The following is a 24,626-nucleotide window of genomic DNA, read 5'->3' on the forward strand; positions in this document are numbered from 1 at the left end:
GATCACAGGCGCCCACGACCACGCCCAACTAATTTTTTGTATTCTTAGTAGAGATGGGGGTTTCACCATGTTGGCCAGGCTGGTCTTGAGCTCCTGACCTTGTGAATTGCCCGCCTCGGCCTCCCAAAGTGCTGGGATTATAGGTGTGAGCCACCGCACCCGCAGTATTTATTTATTCATTTATTCTTTTTATTTTATTTTATTCTATTTTATTCTTTGAGACAGAGTCCCACTCTGTTGCCCAGGCTGGAGTGCAATGGCGCGATCTTGGCTCACTGCAACCTCCACCTCTTGGGTTCAAGCAACTCTCCTGCCTCAGCCTCCTGAGTAGCTGGGATTACAGGTACCTGCCACCATGCCTGGCTAATTTTTATATTTTTTAGTAGAGGTGGAGTTTCACCATGTTGGCCAGGTAGGTCTCGAACTCCCAACCTTAAAAGATCCACCCACTTAAGCTTCCCAATGTGCTGGAATTACAGGCATGAGCCACCATGCCCAGACTGATTATTTTTTGAGACAGAGTCTTGCTCTGTTGCCCAGGCTGGAGTGCAATGGTATGATCATGGTTCACTGTAGCCTCAACCTCCTGAGCTCAAGTGATCTTCCTGCCTCAGCCTTCCGAGTAGCTACAACTACAGGCATGTGCCACCATGCCTGACTAATTTTTTAAATTTTTTATAGAGATGGAGTATCCCTGTGTTGCCCATGGTTGGTCTCAAACTCCTAGGCTCAAGCAACCCTCCAACCTTGGTCTCCCAAAGTGCTGGGAGTACAGGTGTAAGCCACTGTGTCCAGCTCAAGATTTCTATGTCAATTTCTGACCTCTCCCATGAGTTCCAGACTCAAATATAATAAAAGCTAGCAGGCCGGGCACAGTAGCTCACACCTGTAATCCCAGCACTTTGGGAGGCCGAGGTGGGTGGATCACCTGAGGTCAGGAGTTCGAGACCAGCCTGATCAACATGGTGAAACCCCATCTCTACTAAAAATACAAAAAAATTGGCCAGGTGCGGTGACTCAAGCCTGTAATCCCAGCACTTTGGGAGGCTGAGGCAGGTGGATCACGAGGTCAGGAGATCGAGATCATCCTGGCTAACACGGTGAAACCCTGTCTCTACTAAAAATACAAAAAAATTAGCCGGCCATAGTGGCGGGTGCCTGTAGTCCCAGCTACTAGGGAGGCTGAGGCAGGTGAATGTGTGAACCCGGGAGGCAGAGCTTGCAGTGAGCCGAGATCGCGCCATTGCACTCCAGTCTAGGGGACAGAGCAAGACTCCGTCTCAAAAAAAAAAAAAAAAAATACAAAAAATTAGCCAGGCATGGTGGCAGGCACCTGTAATCCCAGCTACGTGGGAGGCTGAGGCAGGAGAATCACTTGAACCCAGGAGGCGGAGGTTGCAGTGAGCCAAGACCGTGTCATTGCACTCCAGCCTGGGCAACACGAGCCAAACTCTGTCTCAAAAAAAATAAAATAAAAAATAAAAGCTAACATTTGGCTGGGCACAGTGGCTCACGCCTGTAATCCCAGCACTTTGGGAGGCTGAGGTGGGTGGATCGCCTGAGGTCAGGAGTTTAAGACAAGCCTGGCTAACTTGGTGAAACCCCGTCTCTACTAGAAAAATACAAAAGTTAGGTGTGGTGGCACACGTCTGTAGTCTCAGCTCCTGGAGAGGCTGAGGCAGGAGAATCACTTGAACCCGGGAGGCAGAGGTTGCAGTGAGCAGAGATTGTGCCATTGCACTCCAGCCTGGGGGACAGAGTAACTCTGTCGCAAAAAAAAAAAAAAAAAAAAAAAAAAAAGTTAACATTTGTTGAGTGCTATGTGTATTATTATTTGTTGCAAAATCCTACTTCTCCAATAGTTATTTTATTAACTCCCTTTGACAGAGCCAAAAACTGAGGCATAGAGAGGTTAACTAACTTGCCCAAGGTCATATAGTTGGCAGAGTCTGGATTCAAACCCAGGTAACCTGCCTGCACGTTCAGTGCCACTTCTTGCCTCCTACTTGACGTCTCCACTTGGCTATCTTAAAGGCATCTGAAACTTGACACAGCTAAGCTAGAAAGTGTAAGAACAAAATTTTTTTCCAGCTCTCCTTATCTCCATATATTCCATTAGGCCCCTGGTTGCTCAAGCTAAGAATCCAGTAGATTTGTGAATTTCCATCTTCTCTGCTGGCCAAAATCCAGTCCCTCAGCAAGTCCTCTTGGTTCTACCACCTTAACCGAAGTCCCCATCATCTCTTGCCAGGACCACTTATAAAAATCTTTCATCTGGACCTGCTGCTTCCCCTCTGAGCCCCTCAAAACAATTCTCCATACACAGCCCTGGCAAGCTTTTAAGGAATATAATTCAGATCTTCTCACTCCTTGCTTACAGCCCTTCAGTATTGTCCTATTTTTCTTTTTTCTTTTGAGATGGGGTGTCGTTCTGTTACCCAGGCTGGAATACAGTGGCACAGTCTCGGCTCATTGCAACCTCCGCCTCCTGAGTTCAAGCAATTCTGTCTCAGCCTCCTGAGTAGCTGGGACTACAAGCGCATGCCACTACGCCTGGCCAATTCTTGTATGTTTTAGAGATGAGGTTTCACCATATCGGTCAGGCCGATCTCGAACTCCTGACCTCAGGTGATCCACCTGCCTCGGCCTCCCAAAGTGCTGGGATTACAGGTGTGAGCCACCGCTCCTAGCCTGTCCTATTTTTCTTTTCTTTTTTTTTTTAATTATACTTTAGGGTTTTAGGGTACATGTGCACAATGTGCAGGTTTGTTACATATGTATCCATGTGCCATGTTGATTTCCTGCACCCATTAACTCGTCATTTAGCATTAGGTGTATCTCCTAATGCTGTCCCTCCCCCCTCCCCCCACCCCACAACAGTCCCCGGAGCGTGGTGTTCCCCTTCCTGTGTCCATGAGTTCTCATTGTTCAATTCCCACCTATGAGTGAGAACATGCGGTGTTTGGTTTTTTGTCCTTGCGATAGTTTACTGAGAATGATGTTTTCCAGTTTCATCCATGTCCCTACAAAGGACACGAACTCATCATTTTTTATGGCTGCACAGTATTCCATGGTGTATATGTGCCACATTTTCTTAATCCAGTCTATCGTTGTTGGACATTTGGGTTGGTTCCAACTCTTTGCTATTGTGAATAGTGCCGCAATAAACATACGTGTGCATGTGTCTTTATAGCAGCATGATTTATAGTCCTTTGGGTATATACCCAGTAATGGGATGGCTGGGTCAAATGGTATTTCTAGTTCTAGATCCCTGAGGAATCGCCACACTGACTTCCACAATGGTTGAACTAGTTTACAGTCCCACCAACAGTGTAAAAGTGTTCCTATTTCTCCACATCCTCTCCAGCACCTGTTGTTTCCTGATTTTTTAATGATGGCCATTCTAACTGGTGTGAGATGGTATCTCATTGTGGTTTTGATTTGCATTTCTCTGATGGCCAGTGATGAGGAGCATTTCTTCATGTGTTTTTTGGCTGCATAAATATCTTCTTTTGAGAAGTGTCTGTTCATGTCCTCTGCCCACCTTTTGATGGGGTTGTTTGTTTTTTTCTTGTAAATTTGTTTGAGTTCATTGTAGATTCTGGATATTAGCCCTTTGTCAGATGAGTAGGTTGCAAAAATTTTCTCCCATTGTGTAGGTTGCCTGTTCACTCTGATGATAGTTTCTTTTGCTGTGCAGAAGCTCTTTAGTTTAATGAGATCCCATTTGTCGATTTTGGCTTTTGTTGCCATTGCTTTTGGTGTTTTAGACATGAAGTCCCCTATTTTTCTTAAAAGGAAATTTGCACTCTCTCATGGTTAGGTTCACAAAGTCCTTCCTGGTTTGGCCCCTGGCTACTCCTCCACCAGAGGTACATCCTGTCTCCCCCAACTCATTTCCTCTAATCACATCACACCCTTTCCTTCAGAGTCTTGGTATTTGGTGTCCCCTCTTTCTGGGATGTTTTTCCTCCTAGTTTTTGCCTGGTTAGCTCTTTTGGCTTCCAGCTCAAAAGTCAATATTAGGGGTACAGTCTTTTCTTTTTCTGTTTTTGAGACCAAGTCTTGCTTTGTTGCCCAGGCTAGAGTGCAGTGGCGTGATCTCCACTCACTGCAAGCTCCACCTCCCGGGTTCACACCATTCTCCTGCCTCAGCCTCCCACGTAGCTGGGACTACAGGCGCCCACCACCACATCCAGCTAATTTTTTTGTATTTTTTAGTAGAGACGGGGTTTGACCGTGTTAGCCAGGAAGGTCTCGATCTCCTGACCTCGTGATCCACCCACCTCGGCCTCCCAAAGTGCTGGGATTACAGGGGTGAGCCACTGCACCTGGCCACAGGGGTACGGTCTTTTCTAGTCATGGTCTCCATGGAGAGGAATTGTCCCTAAACACCCCTGGCCTCTGCTCATCCTCTTAGGATTGGAACAACTAGGACTGAAGGAGTGCCTGGGACATGGAACTCTCGCTGCTAAAATTGGAAAAGTCCCTGGTAAACTGGAATGAATGCTTGCTCTCGGGGCAACAGCCACTGAACCATTTTTGTCAACTAGGTAGAGGCAATCTATAAAAAAATTATAATCCTAGGCTGGGCGCAGTGGCACATGCCTGTAATACCAGCATTTTGGGAGGCCGAGGAGGGAGGATCGTTTGAGCCCAGGATTTTGAGATCAGCCTGGGCAAGATGGCAATGTCTCATCTCTACAAAAAATAAAAAACTAGCTGGTTGTGGTGGTATGCACGTGTAGTCCCAGCTACTCGGGAGACTGAGGTGGGACGATCACTTGAACCTGGGAGGTCGAGACTGCAGTGAGCCTGATGGAACCATTGCACTCCAGCCTGAACGACAGACTGAGACCCTGTCTCAAAAAAAAAAAAATATATATATATATATAAACCTAAAGTATTTATTTACTTATTTATTTATGTAGAGACAGAGTCTTGCTTTGTCACCCAGTCTGGAGTGCAGTGGCTCAACCTCTGCCTCCCGGGTTCAAGAAATTCTCCTGCCTCAGCCTCTAGAGTAGCTGAGATTACAGGCGTGAGGCACTGTGCTCAGCCCTTTTGTTGCTTTTTTATTTTTCGTCTTATTTTTCAGTTGGTTTAGAATGTAGACAGAAAAGTACTTGGATATCTTCAAGAACTTGAGAATCACCTTCTCAGAACAGCCTTTCTATATGCTCCTAATACACACTTACTCCACATCACATCTCTGCTTACGTCCTTTATCATTATTATAATCCATAATTATCCTTTTTCTTTTTTATTGACTGCCTTTTCCATGAAACTTTCCAGGGCAGAGCCCATGTTCATTTCATTCACCACTCCAGTATCTCCAGGGTCTGGCACAGTGCCTGGCAAGTACTCAATAAATGTTTGTTGACTGACGGACTGACTGGCTATGACCTTTTCCAAGGGAGAAATGCCATTTTCATTGAGAAGCCAGAGGGACATGACCTTGCCCATAATGAGCTAGCTGTCGATTCTCGTAACCATAAGACATTCATTCCAGGCTTGCTGCGGTGGCTCACGCCTGTAATCCCAGCACTTTGGGAGGCTGAGTTAGGAAGGTCACTTGAGGTCAAGAGTTCGAGACCCGCCTGGCCAACAGGGTGAAATCCTGTCTCTACTAAAAACAAAAATTAGCCAGGCGTGTAATCCCAGCTACTGGGGAGGCTGAGGCAAGAGAATTGCTTGAACCCGGGAGGCAGAGGTTGCAGTGAGCCGAGATTGAGCCATTGCACTCCAGCCTGGGCGAAGAAGCAAGACTTTGTCTAAAAAAAAAAAAAAAAAAATCCAGATGACTAAGAGAACAGGATATGCAGAAATCTTACTTACTTCCTATTCTTAAAATCTTATTGTTCTAAAACTTGGCCTGAAAATGAAAATCACAGAAAAAACTAATAATAGTTTTAACCTTCGCGCTGGTTGGTATGGCTTCTGGCCAGCTTGAGCAAGGGTCATCCATTATGGACAGGATTTAATTTCAGCTGAAGTAGACATAGACTCCACTTGCCATAGGATAAAGAGTAATTTTTTTCCTTTACAACTCTAATATCTTTCTAGACAGGACTCAAGTTTACCTCTGGAAGGAGAATAATTTATTTGGTCAAATTTGAGCCCTTTCTTTCCTTCTGTTTGGTGCTGGCAAAGTAAACCAGAAGATTACAGCCAAGACTGAGGTCCTGAACCTGTGTACAAGCACTGTTCTTCCTAGACAGCAATGGATGGGAATTGCTGAGGGCCACTTTATCATGGAACCTCTCATCTGTTGCTTGATGGAGTCTGATGCTGGTTCAGCAAAGACTGGCATGGACCTTGTGGTGGACTCCACACCATCCATACCTCCCCTCCCTACTGCAAGAATGCAGTGCCAATAGGGAGTTTGGTCCAGCTCCTGAAGGTAGACCTGGATTAGTATCAGGCTAAACCAATCCTGGAAACCCTATTAGCTTAGCCAGTGATCAGCTTTAGGGAGAAGCAGGTTTAAATGACTGAATCAGCCAGTGAGATGTGATGAGAAGTTTGAAAGGGCTGTTGGGAAAGATGTTTCTTTGATTTTAACAGAGCCATGGGGAGCCATGAGGAGTCACTCCTGAACATGAACAAGGAAGCCTGGCTACTGGTGACCCTCCTATAACTCAAGGGCACTAGATTTAAGACACTGTGACTAGAAGACTAGAGGGATGGAAAGAACCCGGGTCCCCGATGACAGTGTTGATTCACAGCACCTACAAACCTACACACCTTCCATTCTGCCCTATGTCTGTACTTCTGAGTATAAATGTCCATGTTTAAACCACTTTGAGTTGAGCTTCCTGCTACTTGCAATGAAAAAAAATTCTGATACATTTTGAAGCAGGGTATTTCCCTGACCCCTTCATTGGCAGGAACTGGAATGCCAAGGCGCTGGAACCAGCCAGCCGCTTTGGCGCTGGCAGGGGCCATTCCACTCACTTGCACCTGCTGTGCTCCACCCCTTATGGGAGGTGGAGCACGCAGGTGAGCGGGTATAGGAGCCGGGGCGAGTGCTTTTGGGCACCTGCAGGAGCAAAACTTTATGTGGGCCCCGCAGCAGCATCTGGTGAGGGTGCCTGCAACCCCTGAAGCCCCGGAAGGGGTGTTACAAGGCCCTTTTAGCTTTGCTGTCCATGGACAGCTTAAGTGTTAACAGCTCAGGGGAGGGTCAGTGTGACAGCCGTTTGCACCCGCACTTGTGGTACCCGAGTTCTTGTCCAGTGTCCAGGAGGAATGAGATAGCAAAAATGAATTGAAGATGGTAAATACATGGAAATTTATTGCCAATGAAAGTGGCTCTCAGTAGGAAGAGGAGCTGAAAAGAGGATGGAGCAAGAAGGTTCTTCCCCTGAAGTCCGGTCATCCTTGGCTGAGCTCCTCTTCAAAGCTACACCATGAAGCTGTCCCTCTGAAGTCAAGCCACTTCTTTCTGCCATCCAACCATAGTCTCCAAAATCTAGCTGCTTCTCCTCTCTGCTGGCTGAGCTTGGTTTTTTTTTTTTTTTTTTAGACTGAGTTTCACTCTATCACCTAGGCTGGAGTGTAGTGGCGTGATCTTGGCTCAGTGCAACCTCCACCTCCTGGGTTGAAGTTATTCTCGTGCCTCAGCCTCCTGAGTAGCTGGGATTACAGGTGCCTGCCACCATGCCTGGCTAATTTTTGTATTTTTAGTATAGGTGGGGTTTCGCCATGTTGGCCAGGCTGGTCTTGAACTCCTGACCTCAAGTGATCTGCCTGCCTTGGCCTCCAAAAGTGCTAGGGTTACAGGGTACTGCGCCCAGCTGAGCCTGGGGTTTTCACGGGCACAGGATGGGGGGTGGGCCATGGGTAGTTATGGAAAAGGTAACTTTCAAGAGGGCAAACAGGGATGTAAATGCTCACTTTGGGCCACAGTATCAGGCTTTTCGGCTCCAGGTGGGTAGCCCTCATTGGGTACCCACCCTCTTCTGCCTAGAATTTCTCTGCCTCCTTTCCTTATCAATATCATAAATAAAATCAAGGTACTTTTGGCTGGGCACAGTGGCTCATGCCTGTAATTCCAGCACTTGGAGGGGCAGAGATGGGAGAATCACTTGAGGCCAGGAGTTTGAGACCAGCATGACCAACATGACAAAACCCCATCTCTACTAAAAATACAAAAATTAGCTGGGTGTGGTGGCACACGCCTGTGATCTCAGCTACTCAGGAGGCTGAGGCACGAGAATCACTTGAACCCGAGACTGTCTCAAAAAAAAAAAAATCAAGGTACCCCCCTTTTTTTTTTTTGAGGTGGAGTCTTGCTCTGTCACCCAGGCTGGAGTGCAGTGGCGCGACCTTGGCTCACTGTAACCTCTGCCTCCCCAGGTTCAAGCAATTCTCCTGCCTCAGATTCCTGAGTAGCTAGGACCACAGGTGCCTGCCACCATGCCTGGCTAATATTTTTGTACTTTTATTAGAGACAGGGTTTCACCATGTTGGCCAGGCTAGTGTCGAACTCCTGACCTTAGGTGATCCACATGCCTTGGCCTCCCAAAGTGCTGGGATTACAGCCATGAGTCATCACACCCAGCCAAGGTACCCTTTCTTCTTAAGCAGCTTTCTTACGATTATTTATCTAATTGAGAGCAAAATTATGGCTCAGTTTCGAACATACTTAAGTTGCTGAAGATACAAATGTTAAATAAACTACTACTTTGGGCCAGGCGCGGTGGCTCACGCTTGTAATCTCAGCACTTTGGGAGGCCGAGGCGGGCGGATCACGAGGTCAGGAGATTGAGACCACGGTGAAACCCCGTCTCTACTAAAAATACAAAAAAAAAAAAAAATACAAAAAAATTAGCTGGGCGTGGTGGCAGGCGCCTATAGTCCCAGCTACTCAGGAGGCTGAGGCAGGAGAATGGCGTGAACCCGGGAGGCGGAGCTTGCAGTGAGCCGAGATCGTGCCACTGCACTCCAGCCTGGGTGACAGAGCGAGACTCCGTCTCAAAAATAAATAAATAAATAAAATAAACTACTACTTTGGTTGGGTGTGATAGCTCATGCCTGTAATCCCCGCACTTTGGGAGGCCAAGGCAGGTGGATCATTTGAGGTCAGGAGTTCGAGATCAGCCGGGCCAACATGGAGAAACCCTGTCTCTATTAAAAATACAAAAGTTAGCCGGGCACGGTCATGTGCGCTTGTAATCCCAGCTACTCGGGAAGCTGAGGCAGGAGAATTTCTTGAACCTGAGAGGCCTCGGAGGTTGCAGTGAGCTGAGATCGTGCCACTGCACTCCAGCCTGGGTGACAGAACAAGACTCTGTTTCAAAAAAAAAAAAAAACCCCAAAAAACCATACTTCATGCTAGACCAGCTTATGAAGTGGGAAATAAGTAAATAAAAATTTTGAAAATCACTTTATGAATACTATTGTTTCAACAAGAGTGTGGCTGAAGACTTGGGTCTTCTGCTTTGGTGACATTGATACTTTTAGCTGTACTATTTCATTTTTTTTGAAACAGGATCTCAGTTGCACAGGCTGGAGTGCAGTGGGGTAATCACAGCTAATTATAGCCTCCAGATCCCAGGCTCAAGCAATCTTCTCATCTCAGCCTCCGAAATAGCTGGGACTACATGCACAAGCTACCATGCCTGGCTAATTTAATTTTATTTATTTATTTATTTTAAGATGGAGTCTTGCTCTGTCCCCCAGGCTGTAGTGCAGTGGTGCAATCCCGGCTCACTGCAAGCTCTGCCTCCCGGGTTCACGCCATTCTCCTACTTCAGCCTCCCAAGTAGCTGGGACTACAGGCGCCCGCCACCACGCTCGGATAATTTTTTGTATATTTAGTGAGACGGGGTTCCACCGTGTTAGCCAGGATGGTCTCAATCTCCTGACCTTGTGATCTGGCTGCCTCGGCCTCCCAAAGTGGTGGAATTACAGGCGTGAGCCACCGCGCTCTGCTGCCTGGCTAATTTTTTTAAAAAATTTTATAGACATAGGGTCTCACTATGTTGCTCATGCTGGGCTCAAGTGATCCTCCTGTCTTGGCCTCCAAAGTGCTGGGATTACAGGTGTGAGCCACCACACTGGACTTAGTACACCTGTTTTTTGTTTGTTTGTTGAGAGGGAGTTTTTGTTCTTGTTGCCCAGGCTGGAATGCAGTGTCATGATCAGGGCTCACTGCAACCTCTGCCTCCTAGGTTCAAGCAATTTTCCTGCCTCAGCCTCCCAAGTAGCTGGAATTACAGGTGCCTGCCACCACGCCCGTAAAATTTTTTGTATTTTTAGTAGAGACAGGGTTTCACCATGTTGGCCAGGCTGGTCTTAAACTCCTGACCTCAGGTGATCCACCCACCTTGGCCTCCCAAAGCGCTGAGATTACAGGTGTGAGCCACCATGCCCAGCCTTGTTTTGTTTTTTGAGACAGGGTCTGGCTCTGTCACCCAGGCTGGAGTGCAATGGCACAATCTCAGCTCACTGTAACCTCTGCCTCCTATGCTCAAACCATCCTCTCACCTCAGCCTCCTAAGTAGCTGGGACTATAGGCACACACCACCACACCCAGCTAATTTTTGTATTTTTGGTAGAGACAGGGTTTTGCCATGTTGCCCAGGCTAGTCTAGAATTCCTGGGCTCAAACAATCTGCTGCCTCTGATTCCCAAATTTCTGAGATTATAGGCGTGAGCCACTGTGCCCAGCCAGTACATGTTTTTTGTTTGTTTGTTTTTCTAAAGATAGGATCTTGCTATGTTACGCAGGCTGTTCTTGAACTCCTGGCCTCAAGCAATCCTTCCACCTTGGCCTTCCAAAGTGCTGGGATTACAGATGTGAACCACCAAGCCTGGCTGAGCCACCATGCCGGCGCTAGCCAATATACTTGTATTAATGTACAAATTGGACTCTAGCATTCCTCACACTGAAGTATTTATGGGTAAAATTACACATTTGGGATTTGCTTTAAAAGACTCCAGCAAAACAAAACAGGTGTAGATGAAGATGGGCAAAATGTTATGCTTGAAGTTGATGGGTACGTAGGGGCTCATTATACTATGATCACTAATTTTGTGTGTTTGCTATTCTCCCTAATGTTTTACAATGTAATTGTCAGGTTATCCATTGTTTTGGAAAAATTTATTGGGCAGCTTAACTTGATTTGGGAAACACTGTCCACGGCAAGTCATCTAGACTTGGTAAGACACGTGAGGGAGAAATGGATCTGAATTCCAGTTCTGAAACTGAGGTGACAGTTTCATTAAAGGACAGCGATCATGCCTGCAGAGTCAAAACAGAGAATAATGGGACCAGGCACCACTATGACAGGTCAAAAACCCTATCTGGGAAGAGCGTGATGGCTCACACCTGTAATTCCAGCACTTTGGGAGGCCGAGGTGGGCGGATCATTTGAGGCCAGGAGTTTGAGACCAGCTTGGCCATCACGGTGAAACCCTGTCTCTACTGAAAATGGCCAGGCGTGGTAACACACGCCTGTAATCCCAGCTCCTTGGGAGGCTGAAGCAGGAGAATTGCTTGAACCCAGGAGGCAGAGGTTGCAGTGAGCCAAGATCGCGCCACTGCACTCCAGCCTGGGTGACACAGCAAAACTGTCTCAGAAGCAAACACACACACACACACACACACAAAAGTTAATTATGGCCCATATCACCTTCTCCCTTGGATTCCACTTTTCTATTCCAAGGAATTGCTAACACTGGGCAAGTTCAGCCTAGTCCTGTGAGGACTGAATACCTCAGACTCATCTCCATCAGACTACCACAAACTGTTGTTGAAAGCTTTATTTGTCCTCACTTAGGGTAAATGAAAAATTTCAAGATTTGGTTACAACTTCATTCTTTGAAAAGGAGTATTTTACAGAAAGAGAGGTTACGGGTACTGGCTCTGAAGACAAAGCTTAGATTCAAGCCCAGCTTCACCATTTATACCAGTCCCCTGATTTTGCTGTTTCCTTATGATATAAGGCACTCAGGAGCACAAGCCAAGCACACAGTAAGTGTTCAGGAAGTGCTGGCATTATGAAGTTCAAACAGCACCACTGGTAAATGAAGTTCAGATTTCAGAGGTAGAGACTGTGTGTGCAGCCTCACAGCTAAGTGGATGCCATGGTGAAATGTTTAGATCATAGGCCTTTGAGAAGAATTATGAGAATGTTAGAGGAATGGCCCTCCCTTAGCACCCAGAAATAAACGTTAAAGGAGGCTATTTCATCATATAACAACTTCTGGACTTCTGGAAAAGTGAAAAGAGAAGCTTGGGTAAGGAAGATGAAAGCCCTCCCACCACCCTGCATGCTGACCTAGGGCATCCTTCCTTCTACTCTGTTGTTAGATCCTCATTATGGCCAAAAAAAAGCATTCTTTAACCTAAACCATCCCCATGGCTCAATCTCCACCCCTTCATCACCAAGGAAAAGCCACTTCTCTTATCTGAAAGGCCTGCTGTTCACATAGGCAAACACTACCACAAAGGCTCTCCATCATCCAGATGAAGATGCCAATCAAGGACTTTTACTGCAGGTTTGTTTGCCACATTCAAATTACACAATGTAAGGGGTAAAGGGTACAACACATAAAATCCCCAGCATCAAACAAACAAGCCAAACAAAACACCAGCATCGCACATTTCCTCTAAATTCACAGTACAAAAGCAAATTATGGAAATGATGCAGGAGGAAATAAACAATGGCATATTTTCTTCACATCAGTCATTAATATTTATTCCCCTGTGAAATTCATTGTTCTAACTTCCATTATTCAAAGTGGAAGTTCTGTCCTTGAGGACACCCAAAATTATGCTATTATGTGGCGGCATCAACAGCATCCTCGGCGTTGGGAGAAAAAGCCAAGCTTGTTCTCTGTACAAAGCTTGTTCTTTGTACAAAGTTGTTGCTCCATAAATAATGCAACAATAGGATCACGCTGGGTGTGGTGGCTCATGCCTGTAATCTCAGCACTTTGGAAGGCCGAGGTGGGCAGATCACCTGAGGTCAGGAGTTCAAGACCAGCCTGTCTAACATGGCGAAACCCCATCTCTACTAAAAATACAAAATTAGCCGGACGTGGTAGTGGGTGCCTGTAATCCCAGCTACTCAGGAGGCTGAGGCAGGAGAATTGCTTGAACCCAGGAGGCGGAGGTTGCAGTGAGCCAAGATTGCGCCACTGCACTCCAGCCTGGGAGACAGAGTGAGACTCCATCTCAAAAACAAAAAACAATAGGATCATTGCACCCTTACCAGGTCTCCTGCAAGGGTCCCCACATGCCTTGTCCAGTGAGGTCCTGAGGTCAGTAGTCACAGCTGAGCAGGGCACAGGCAATTCTAAGTAGGAAGGCACAACAGTATGAGAGAAGTTTCCAGCACTGGAACCTTTCTGCAGTTTACATGACACTTCAGATGAACTAGGTGTAGTTCCCCAGAGGAAGTCCAAATTCAGTTCTGATAGCTTCATCTTGCTCTATCATTACTTTTCAAGGCTCCTTCAACTCTTAAACTCCAAGAAGCTAAGGAGGAGAAAATGACCGTCATCTGTAGGATTTGAGGCTCCAGCCTTTCACTGACTTGGCAGATGGATCCTGAAACCTGCTAGCTGTTAGGCTTTTTCTTTTTTCTTTTTTTTTTTTTTAAGATGGAGTCTCGCTCTGTCACCCAGGCTGGAGTGCAATGGCATGATCTTGGCTCACTGCAACCTCTGCCTCCCAGGTTCAAGCGATTCTTCTGCCTCAGCCTCCCAAGTAGCTGGGACTACAGGAGCCCACCACCATGCTCGGCTAAGTTTTTGTATTCTTCGTAGAGATGGGGTTTCACCATATTGGCCAGGCTGGTCTTGAACTCTTGACCTCACGTGATCCGCCCACTTAGGCCTCCCAAAGTGCCGGGATTACAGGTGTGAGCCACCACACCCGGTCTTTTTTTTTTTTTTTTTTTTTGAGATGGAGTTTTGCTCTTTTGCCCGGGCTGGAGTGCAGTGGCACGACCTTGGCTCACTGGAACCTCTGCCTCCCGGGTTCAAGCGATTCTCCTGCCTCAGCCTCCCAAGTAGCTGGGATTACAGTCATGCGGCACTATGCCCAGCTAATTTTTTGTATTTTTAGTAGAGACTCCATCTCAAAAACAAACAAATAAACAAACAAAAACTTATTTTAGCTTACCATTGATTTTTACTAAATTTTTTTTTTTTTTGAGACGGAGTCTTGCTCTGTCACCAGGCTGGAGTGCAGTGGCATGATCTTTGGCTCACTGCAACCTCCACCACCTGGGGTCAAGCGATTCTCCTGCCTCAGCCTCCCAAGTAGCTGGGACTACAGGCACGTGCCACCACACACAGCTAATTTTTGTATTTTTAGTAGAGATGGGGTTTCACCATATTGGCCAGGATGGTCTGGATCTCTTGACCCCTGATCCACCTGCCTCAGCCTTCCAAAGTGCTGGGATTACAGGCGTGAGCCACTGCGCACAGACAATTTTTACTAAACTTTTAAGCTTTAGTTTAGGCAACAGATCACTACTTCTTTCCCCAGTTATTAACGCCCAGATTGTTTCAGATCCCCAAATGGGAAGTCCGAAATATCATGCTGTAGAATTCCTATGTCTTAGCTTCTGCAGTGTTTCTCTGCAAAGGGGCCAGGATGACCCCAGCATTCCTGTCTTCACTCTCAGAGCTGTACAAATTATGCTTTTCAATGTATTCTTGGACAAGATCTGGTACCAAGTAGCGAATGCTCTGACCCCTTCTGAGGGCTCTCCGGATTTTTGTGGATGAGATGTCATTAGTGATCCATTCATTCACCACGTGAATGTTGCTCTGGTGTTTCCACAGCACATCCGATTCATAGATAAACTTCTGAGCATCATTTCCAGCCCGAGTAACACATATGAGCCCATAGTTGGCCACGATTTGGGTGATGTCTTCACTCTTCCACAAATTGGGAACAGCAAAGGACTCCAATAAATCTGCCCCACACAGCAACTTGACCTTTGGCACAGCTGGGAAGAATAAAACAGAGCTTTGGGGTATGCTTTTTCTTCCCCTCTACCTCCTCCAAGTGGAAGGGGGTTTACTTTTCTAACAACCCACTGTATCAAAATGAAGATATGTATGTGCTTTTCAAGAATGAGGGTTCAGGCCGAGTGTGGTGGCTCTAGCCTGTAATCCCAGCACTCTGGGAGGCCGAGGCGGGTGGATCACTTGAGCTCAGGAGTTTGAGACTAGCCTGACCAACATGGTGAAATACTGTCTCTACTAAAAATACAAAATTAGCCGGGGGTGGTGGCACATGCCTGTAACCCCAGATACTCGGGAGGCTGAGGCAGGAGAATCACTTGAACTCGGGAGGCAGAGGTTGCAGTGAGCCGAGATCATGCCATCGCACTCCAGCCTGGGCAACAAGAGCAAAACTCTGTCTCAAAAAAAAAAAAAAAAATGACAGTTCACAGTTTTTATGAGAATCAGATTCCCAAAAGAGACCCAGGACACCTCAAAGATTAGACACCACTGCAGGAGAAATAAGTTCCAAGTGCCTTTTACTCTCCTTCACTTCATGCAACTGACAAGGGGCATTTTCCAGACACCCACAAGTATGCAATATAAAATGAAAATAAAGGCCAGCCATAGTGGCTGACACCTGTAATCCTAGCACTTTGGGAGGCCGAGGCAGGAGGACTGCTTGGGGCCAGGAGTTCAAGATCAACCTGGCCAACATAGCCAGACCCCATCTCTAAAAAACAAAAAAAATAAGGCCCAGGCGCTGTGACTCACGCCTGTAATCCCAGCACTTTGGGAGGCTGAGGCGGGCGGATCACGAGGTCAGGAGATCGAGACCATCCTGGCTAACATGGTGAAACCCCGTCTCTACTAAAAATACAAAAAAATTAGACAGGAGTGGTGGCAGGCACCTGTAGTCCCAGCTGCTCCAGAGGCTGAGGCAGGAGAATGGCATGAACCCAGGAGGAAGAGGTTGCAGTGAGCTGAGATCGTGCCACTGCACTCCAGCCTGGGGGACAGAGCGAGACTCCGTCTAAAAAAAAAATACACAGGAGTTTGCTCAGCTATAGAATCTTATTAACTCTAGTCTGTGGATCCTGCTAAAACATACAAACCGTTTGTTTTTGGCTCTAGGGATTTCTTTTGACTAGAATCTTGTTTTTCAGTCCACTTCCTCTTCCTTCCAGGCCTTTCTAGAGTAGGTGAGTTCTGCTGGTGATCACAGTTACTAGCCTCCAATTTCTCTTGATGGTATCTATAAAACAACAAAACAACAGAATATTTCTCTTTCTCACATGCTCCATTAGAATATATCGTTAACATTATTTATAGCCGGGCACGGTGGCTCACACCTGTAATCCTAGCACTTTGGGAGGCCGAGGTGGGCGGATCACGAGGTCAGGAGATCAAGACCATCCTGGCTAACACAGTCAAACCCTATCTCTACTGAAAATACAAAAAATTAGCTGGGCGTGGTGGTGGGCACCTGTAATTCCAGCTACTTGGGAGGCTGAGGCAGGAGAATCACTTGAACCTAGGAGGCAGAGGTTGCAGTGAGCCAAGATCGCACCACTGCACTCCAGCCTGGGCGACAGAGTAAGACTCTGTCTCAAAAAAAGAAAAAAAAAAAAAAGAGTATCATTAACATTATTTATTTATTTATTATTTTGAGATGGTGTCTTGCTCTGTCACCCAGGCTGGAGTGCAGCGTGCAATTTCAGCTCACTGTAACCTCTGGCTTCTGGGTTCAAACAATTCTCTTGCCTCAGCCTCCCGAGCAGCTGGGATTACAGGTGCACACCACCAAGCTTGGCTAATTTTTTTTGTATTTTTAGTAGTGATGGGGTTTCACCATGTTGGCCAGGCTGGTCTTGCACTTCTGACCTCGAGCAATCTGCCCGCCTCGGCCTCCCAAAGTGCTGGGATTATAGGCGCCTGGACAACATTATTTATTATATGCCACACATTACACTGAATCCTTTACATCGATTATCTGATTAAGTCTTCTCAACATAAGATGACTGTTGTGGAAAACTAAAAAAAATTAAAAATCTTCTCAGCCGGGCGTGGTGGCTCACACCTGTAATCCCAGCACTTTGGAAGGCCAAGGCGGGTGGATCACCTGAGGTCAGGAGTTCGAGACACAGCCTGACCAACATGGAGAAACCCTGTCTCTGCTAAAAATACAAAATTAGCCGGGTGTGGTGGCACATGCCTGTAATCCCAGCTACTCGGGAGGCTGAGGCAGGAGAATCGCTTGAACCCAGGAGGTGGAGGTTGCAGTGAGCCATGATTGCGCCATTGCACTCCAGCCTGAGCAACAAGAGCAAAACTCCGTCTCAAAAGAAAAAAAAAAAATCTTCTCAACATCCTATATCATAAATATTATTATCTCCATAAGGGAGGGGAAAAAGGAGGCTTACAGTTGCAGCTCTAGCTCCTAGCAGAGTGTATGAGGAGGCATTCATTAACAATTTGATTCAGTGAATGTTTGGGGGTTCTTTTGGTTTGTTTTTTAGAAATACAGGCTCACTCTGTTGCCCAGGATGGAGCGCAGTGGCACAATCATAGCTCGCTGCAACCAAGAACTCCTGGGCTCAAGTGATCCTACTGCCTCAGCCTCCCAAATAGCTGCGACTACAGGCACGTGCCACCATGTTCAGCTAACTTTAGTTTTTTTTAAGAGATGAGGTCTCACTATGTTGCCCACACTGGTCTTGAACTCCTGGCCTCAAGCAATCCTCCTGCCTCAGACTCCCAAAGTGCTGGGATTACAGATGTGAGCCACCATGACCAGCCTGAACGTTTTGGTTATTACAAAGCGACTATATTATTGCCACCTTGCAGATAGTTTCACTGAAAATACTTCTGGTTTTAATGTGCTGCTCATCTCTTATATCAGAATTGTTTATTACCCCATTGAGAGAGGACACTGACTAATTTGCCTAAGGTCATTTAACTTACAAGTATTAATAGCAGAGCCAGGACTTGAACCCCAGCAGTCTGGTCCAGAGCCCACACTCTTGACCACTGAAGAGTGTGGCTTAATCTTGTAACAAAGAACCAGAACGCCAAGGAGAAGGTCCTAGAGCGGCAAGGGCCTGAGGCCTTAAACAAAGGGGCCCTAAGCAGGATTTGTGTATAGCTCTATTCTGGGCTGGCAGCAGGGTGCCCACTGTTTTCGAACTGTGCAATGTTACCCAAATAACATCAACTACACTTGTGGGATCCAACTGTGGGCCTTTATTCCCCTACATCCCAACCCTTCTGAGCAGCTGAGTTGACTATTTAATGGGCGATAAGGTTACTATAAAGCCAGAGGGTTGGGTAGGGCTGTGGCCCAGGAACTTGGTCCCTCATGGGAGAATTTTTTGCCATCAAGCAGTGGAGACTCTTCTCCCTGCCAAGTCTGAAAAGGAAGTCCTCTTGAGAGATCACTGTGTGAGATACTTCCTACTGGCTCAGTGCCCAATCCTGCCCAACACACTTCCCAGAGGTCCTTGCAGCAGGTTCTGGACTTGACTGCGATTCTGCTAGTGAGATTCTCTGCTGAGAGATTTGGAAGGCAGGAGGAGGACAGAGGCCATCATCCTGGGACTGTGGAGCCTGACAAGTAATCCTTTTTTTTTTGGAGACAGAGTCTCGCTCTGTCGCCCAGGCTGGAGTGCAGTGGTGCAATCTCGGCTCACTGCAGCCTCCACCTCCTGGGTTCAAGCAATTCTCCCACCTCAGCCTCCCAAGTAGCTGGGACTACAGGTGTGCACCACCACGCCTGGCTAATTTTTGTATTTTTAGTAGAGACAGGGTTTTGCCATGTTGGCGAGGATGGTCTTGAACTCCTGACCTCAGGTGATCCACCCACCTCGGCCTCCCAAAGTGCTGGGATTACAGGCGTGAGCCACCATGCCCGGCGTGATCCTATTGTTGCGCTATTTATAGCCAGTAATCCTTTCTAGTGTGGGTGTGGTGGCTAGACACTGGAGTCCACTGTCCTGTCACCAACTTCAGGAGACTGAGACAGTTCAATAGCAGCAGAAGTGGAATTGGTTTGTTGAACTCTAATGGCAACATCGGAGGAGTGACCTTGACTTCCACTTCTCCAGCTCTTTTACTTTTTTTTTTTTTTTTTTTTGAGACAGTCTCACTCTGCTGCCCAGGCTGGAGTGCAATGGCACAATTTCAGTTCACCGCAACCTCCACCTCCCAGGCTCAGGCAGTTCTCCTGCCTCAGCCTCCCTAGTAGCTGGGATTACAGGCACGGGCCCAGCTAATTTTGTATTTTTAGTAGAGACAGGGTTTCACCATGTTGGCCAGGCTGGTCTTGAACTACTGGACTCAGGTGATCCGCTGGCCTCAGCCTCCCAAAGTGCTGGGATTATAGTCATGAGCTACCATGCCTGGCCTCAACTCTTTTAAGTACTTTTTGCCTAAGTACTTAAATCTCTTTCCACTTAAAATACCCAGAGTGGTTTCTGTTTCCTAGTCTGAACCCTAAATGATACGGTCAGTAACTGGAGAGTTCAGAACTCTAAGAACAGATACTAAACAGAAAGGCTTTTCAGAAAGCCCTTTCATTTAAACTCAAGATAACAATAGGCCAGGCATGGTAGCTCACATTTGTAATCCCAGCACTTTGGGAGGCCTAGGTGGGAGGATTACTTGAGGCCAGGAGTTTGAGATCAGCATAGGCAACATAGCGAGGCCCCATCTCCAACAAAAAAAAAAAAGAAAAGAAAGTTTAAAAAAATCAAAATAACATTAAGAAATAATTAGGTGTCAGCCGGGTGCGGTGGCTCACCTCTGTAATCCCCGAGCTTTGGGAGGCTGAGATGGGCAGATCACCTGAGGTCAGGAGTTAAAGACCAGCCTGGCCAACAGGGTGAAACCCCAGCTCTACTAAAAATACAAAAATTAGCCAGGCGTGGTGGCAGGCGCCTGTAATCCCAGCTACTCGGGAGGCTGAGGCAGGGGAATGGCTTGAACCCGGGAGGCGGAGGTTGCAGTGAGCTGAGATCATGCCATTGCACTCCAGCTTGGGCAACAAGAGTGAAACTATCTCAAAAAAAAAAAAAATAAAGAAAAGAAAAAGAAAAATAATTAGGTGTTGGGAGGCTGAGGCAGGTGGATCACCTGAGGTCAGGAGTTCAAGACCAGCCTGGCCAACAAGGTAGAACCCCATCTCTACTAAAAATACAAAAAAATTAGCGGGGCGTGGTGGCGGTCACCTGTACTCCCAGCTACTTGGGAGGCTGCGGCAGGAGAATTGCTTGAACCCAGGAGGCAGAGGTTGCAGTGAGCCAAGAACGCGCCACTGCACTCCAGCCTGGGTGACAGAGTGAGACTCCACCTCAAAAAAAAAAAAAAAGAAATAATTAGATGTCACTTACTCTGGTTTTTGAACCCTTAACTAGAACTGCTTCAAAGGTATGGGGACAGAGATCTGTGACTCCCTCCAGATGCTGTCATGGAAGCAGCACACAAATCAGGCCTGTCCATGATCAAGCAGCACTGGATGCTTCTCTTCCTTAAATTATCTGCCGGTCTCTTTTATACTTAGGAAGACTGATGATAATAACATCTTCTTGCAATTTTCCCTTTCTCATTTGGGGCACAGACAGGCCAGGCAGGCTTCCTCTATTTTCTAACAGTGATATCACATAGTAGCAAGTACCCACAAATCTTTTTTTTTTTTTTTTGAGATGGAGTCTCACTCTGTCACCCAGGCTGGAGTGCAGTGGCACAATCTCGGCTCACTGCAACCTCTGCCCCTGGGGTTCAAGCGTATCTCCTGCCTCAGCCTCCCAAGTAGCTGGGATTACAAGCATGCGCCACCATTCTCGGCTAATTTTTGTATTTTTAATAGAGACGAGTTTTCACCATGTTGGCCAGGCTGGTCCCGAACTCCTGACCTCAGGTGATCCACCCGCCTCAGTCTCCCAAAGTGCTGGGATTACAGGCATGAGCGACTGCACCTGGCCGCAAATAACTTAAAACATAATGAAAGACACAGAGGGGCTAAGGAAGACCCATCCTTTGGTGCAGTGCTCTACAGTCTTGTAGCAATCTTCCACAGGAATGGCTTACAATACACGTGACAGTTTTGCAAATCTGTATGTTCACAGATGTAAGCAACATTGAAACATGGTAAAAACATAAGCGGCTTAGCCATTTACACAGAATTGACAAAGTTGATTACACCATAAATACCTTAGCACCTTAAGAGTCTCTTTCCACTCCTTCTGAAGACTTTCCCATGTATCAACTTCCACCCATTTGGAATTCTTGGTAGCAAGTTCTGCCATGATGACCCGGTGATAGGCAGGAATGAGTCCTTTCTTCTTGTAGGCATCACCAACAGGAGAGATGATGCCTTTGACAACTGTGTATCTTCCTGGATAAAGAGTTAGGTTTTACACTAGGTAAAACAAATTAGACTTTATGCACAGGAAATATTACGATCAATATTATTTGTTTTGTTTTGTTTTTTGAGAGAGTCTTGCTCTGTTCCCCAGGCTGCACTGGACTGATCTCAGCTCACCGCAACCTCCACCTCCTAGGTTGAAGCGATTCTCCTGCCTCAGACTCTCGAATAGCTGGGATTATAGGCACGTGCCACCATGCTGGCTAATTTTTGTATTTTTAGTAGAGATGGGGTTTTTACCATGTTAGCCAAGCTGGTCTCCAACTCCTGACTTCAAATGATCGGCCTGCCTCAGCCTCCCAAAGTGCTGGGACTACAGGCATGAGTCACCATACCTGGCCAATATTGTTTTATAATCACAGATTCTCTTTCTTTAGGGATTCCAGCTTATTAGCTGATTGATCAATTAATTGACTGAAATTATGGTAAAATATACCCAAGTGTACAGTTCTATGACATTAACTGCAAATATGCTGTTGCGCAACCATCGCTCCTATTCATCTCCAGAATTTTCTCATCTTCCCCAACTGAAACTCTGTACCTCACCTCATTCCCCTATACAACTAAATTTCTAGTGATATTGCCAAATTACTTTGTAAAAAGCCTTAATTTGTATTGTCCACCTAGATGTATGCGAAAGCCCATTTCTCAGTGTCATAGGCAAATACTGAGTTTTAGCATCCATCCATCCATCTACCTATCAGCATATTATATGATCATTTATGTAACAAAAAAATCGAGGCCAGGTGTGGTGGCTCACACCTGTAATCCCAGTGCTTTCGGAGACCGAGGCAGGAGAATCACTTGAGCCCAGGAGCTCAACACCAACATGGGCAAAACAGTGGGACCCAGTTTCTACAAAAAATTAAAACATTAGGCCAGGCATGGTGGCTCACTCCTGTAATCCCAGCACTTTGGGAGGCCGAGGCAGGTGGATCACGAGGTCAGGAGATCGAGACCATCCTGGCTAACTCGGTGAAACCCTGCCTCTACTAAAAATACAAAAAATTAGCTGGGCATGGTGGCGGGCACCTGTAATCCCAGCTACTCAGGAGGCTGAGGCAGGAGAATGGCGTGAGCCCGGGAGGCGGAGCTTGCAGTGAGCTGAAATCGCGCCACTGCACTCCAGCCTGGGCAACAGAGCAAGACTCCATCTCCAAAAAAAAAAAAAAAAAAAAATTAGCCAGATGTGGTGGCATGCCTGTAGTCACAGCTACTCAGGAGCCTGAGGCAGGCAGCTCACTTGAGTCTGGGAGGTAAAGGCTGCAGTGAGCTGCGATCACGCCACTGTACTCCAGCTTGCCCAGCCAGAGTGACAGAATGAGAACCATTTCCAAAAAAAAAATCTGTGTATACACACAAATGTTTGCATATAAATTCATACAAAGAAGAGTGGAAGAATACACATTAAACTGTTGTGGTTATGTTATGTTATGGTGGCTCATGCCTGTAATTCCAGCACTTTGGGAGGCCGAAGTGGGAGGATCACTTGAGAACAGGAGTTCAAGAGCAGCCTGGTCAACATGGTGAAACCCCATTTCTACTAAAAATACAAAAATAGGCTGGGCATGGTGCTGTGTGCCTGTAATCCCAGTTACTGGGGAGGCTGAGGCAAGAAAATCACTTGAAGGCCGGGCGCGGTGGCTCACGCTTGTAATCCCAGCACTTTGGGAGGCCAAGGCGGGTGGATCACGAGGTCAGGAGATCGAGACCATGGTGAAACCCCGTCTCTACTAAAAATACAAAAAATTAGCCGGGCGTGGTGGCGGGCGCCTGTAGTCCCAGCTACTCAGAGAGGCTGAGGCAGGAGAATGGCGTGAACCCGGGAGGCGGAGCTTGCAGTGAGCCAAGATCACGCCATTGCACTCCAGCCTGGGTGACAGAGCAAGACTCCGTCTCAAAAAAAAAAAAAAAAAATTAGCCGGGCGTGGTGGCGGGCGCCTGTAGTCCCAGCTACAAGGAGAGGCTGAGGCAGGAGAATGGCGTGAACCCGGAAGGCGGAGCTTGCAGTGAGCCGAGATCACGCCACTGCACTCCAGCCTGGGCGACAGAGCAAGACTCTGTCTCAAAAAAAAAAAAAAAAAAAAAAAGAAAATCGCTTGAATCCAGGAGGTGGAGGTTGCAGTGAGCCAAGACAGTGCCACTGCACTCCAGCCTGGGCAACAGCGAGACTCGGTAGAGTCAAGGTTTCGCCACATTGGCCAGGCTGATCTCAAACTCCTGACCTCAGGTAATCTGCCCCCTCTGCCTCTCAAAGTGCTGGGATTACAGGTGTGAGCCACTGCACCCAGACTATTCATGCATTGTTTTTTGTGTTTTTTTTTTTTTTGAGACGGAGTCTCGCCCTGTCACCCAGGCTGGAGTGCAATGGCGCCATCTTGGCTCACTGCAAGCTCCGCCTCCCAGGTTCACGCCATTCTCCTGCCTCAGCCTCTCCGAGTAGCTGGGACTACAGGCGCCCACCACCACACACAGCTAATTTTTTTGTATTTTTAGTAGAGATGGGGTTTCACTGTGTTAGCCAGGATGGTCTCGATCTCCTGACCTTGTGATTGCCCGCCTCAGCCTCCCAAAGTGCTGGGATTACAGGTGTAAGCCACCACGCCCAGCCTCATGCATTGTTTATGAAAACTTTTAGCCAGGTGTGGTGGCTCACGCCTGTGATCCCAGCACTTTGGGAGGCCTGGGGTTGGGAGTTTATGACCAGCCTGACCAACATGGAGAAACCCCGTCGCTACTAAAAATACAAAAAATTAGCCGGGCGTGGTAGCTACTTGGGAGGGTGAGGCAGGAGAATTACTTGAACCCAGGAGGTGGAGGTTGCGGTGAACCAAGATCGCGCCACTGTACTCCACTCTGGGCAACAAGAGTGAAACTCCATCTCAAAAAAAAAAAAAAAGAAAGAAAGAAAGAAAAAAGAAAACTTAAAAAGCTGTGCCTGACCCTGGAGTTTTTATATATGCTAAAGTACAAGCTTTCGCTTTTTGCCTTAAGTAATGGGAAACTCCTGAAGTAGATTAAGCACAGGGATGACAGAATCAAATTCTTTTTTGGGGGGAGGGGTGGTCAGGGTCTTGCTCTGATGTCCAGGCTGGTGGGCAAAGGTGCAATCATGGCTCACGGTAGCCTAGACCTCCTGGGCTCAAGCAATCCTCCTACTTCAGTCTCCTGAGTAGCTGGGACCACAGGCACATGCCACCATACCTGGCTAATTTTTACAATTTTTTTGTAG

General features: G+C 47.0%; 1 protein-coding gene across 6 annotated transcripts in view; it reads right to left on the minus strand.

The window, feature by feature from the left end:
* NMNAT1 (nicotinamide nucleotide adenylyltransferase 1) overlaps nucleotides 1–24,626 on the minus strand; it is a 50,171-nt gene that overhangs the window by 655 nt on the left and 24,890 nt on the right. For 3 of the 6 annotated variants that reach the window (XM_055261891.1, XM_063631993.1, XM_063631992.1), the window contains 3 exons: nucleotides 21,181–21,364; nucleotides 16,089–16,228; nucleotides 11,758–14,975 (listed from right to left, as the gene is read on the minus strand). In XM_055261891.1, coding sequence (XP_055117866.1) covers nucleotides 14,575–14,975; nucleotides 16,089–16,228; nucleotides 21,181–21,364 — 725 coding nt within the window. In that variant the 3' untranslated portion in view covers nucleotides 11,758–14,574. Of the gene's footprint in view, nucleotides 1–11,757; nucleotides 14,976–16,088; nucleotides 16,229–21,180; nucleotides 21,365–24,626 lie in introns of those variants that run through there. The other 3 variants (XR_010118966.1, XM_063631991.1, XM_063631994.1) reach the window with 3 other exon arrangements.

This window comes from Symphalangus syndactylus, chromosome 22 (genome assembly GCF_028878055.3).
Source record: "Symphalangus syndactylus isolate Jambi chromosome 22, NHGRI_mSymSyn1-v2.1_pri, whole genome shotgun sequence".
Classification (NCBI taxonomy): Eukaryota; Metazoa; Chordata; class Mammalia; order Primates; family Hylobatidae; genus Symphalangus; species Symphalangus syndactylus.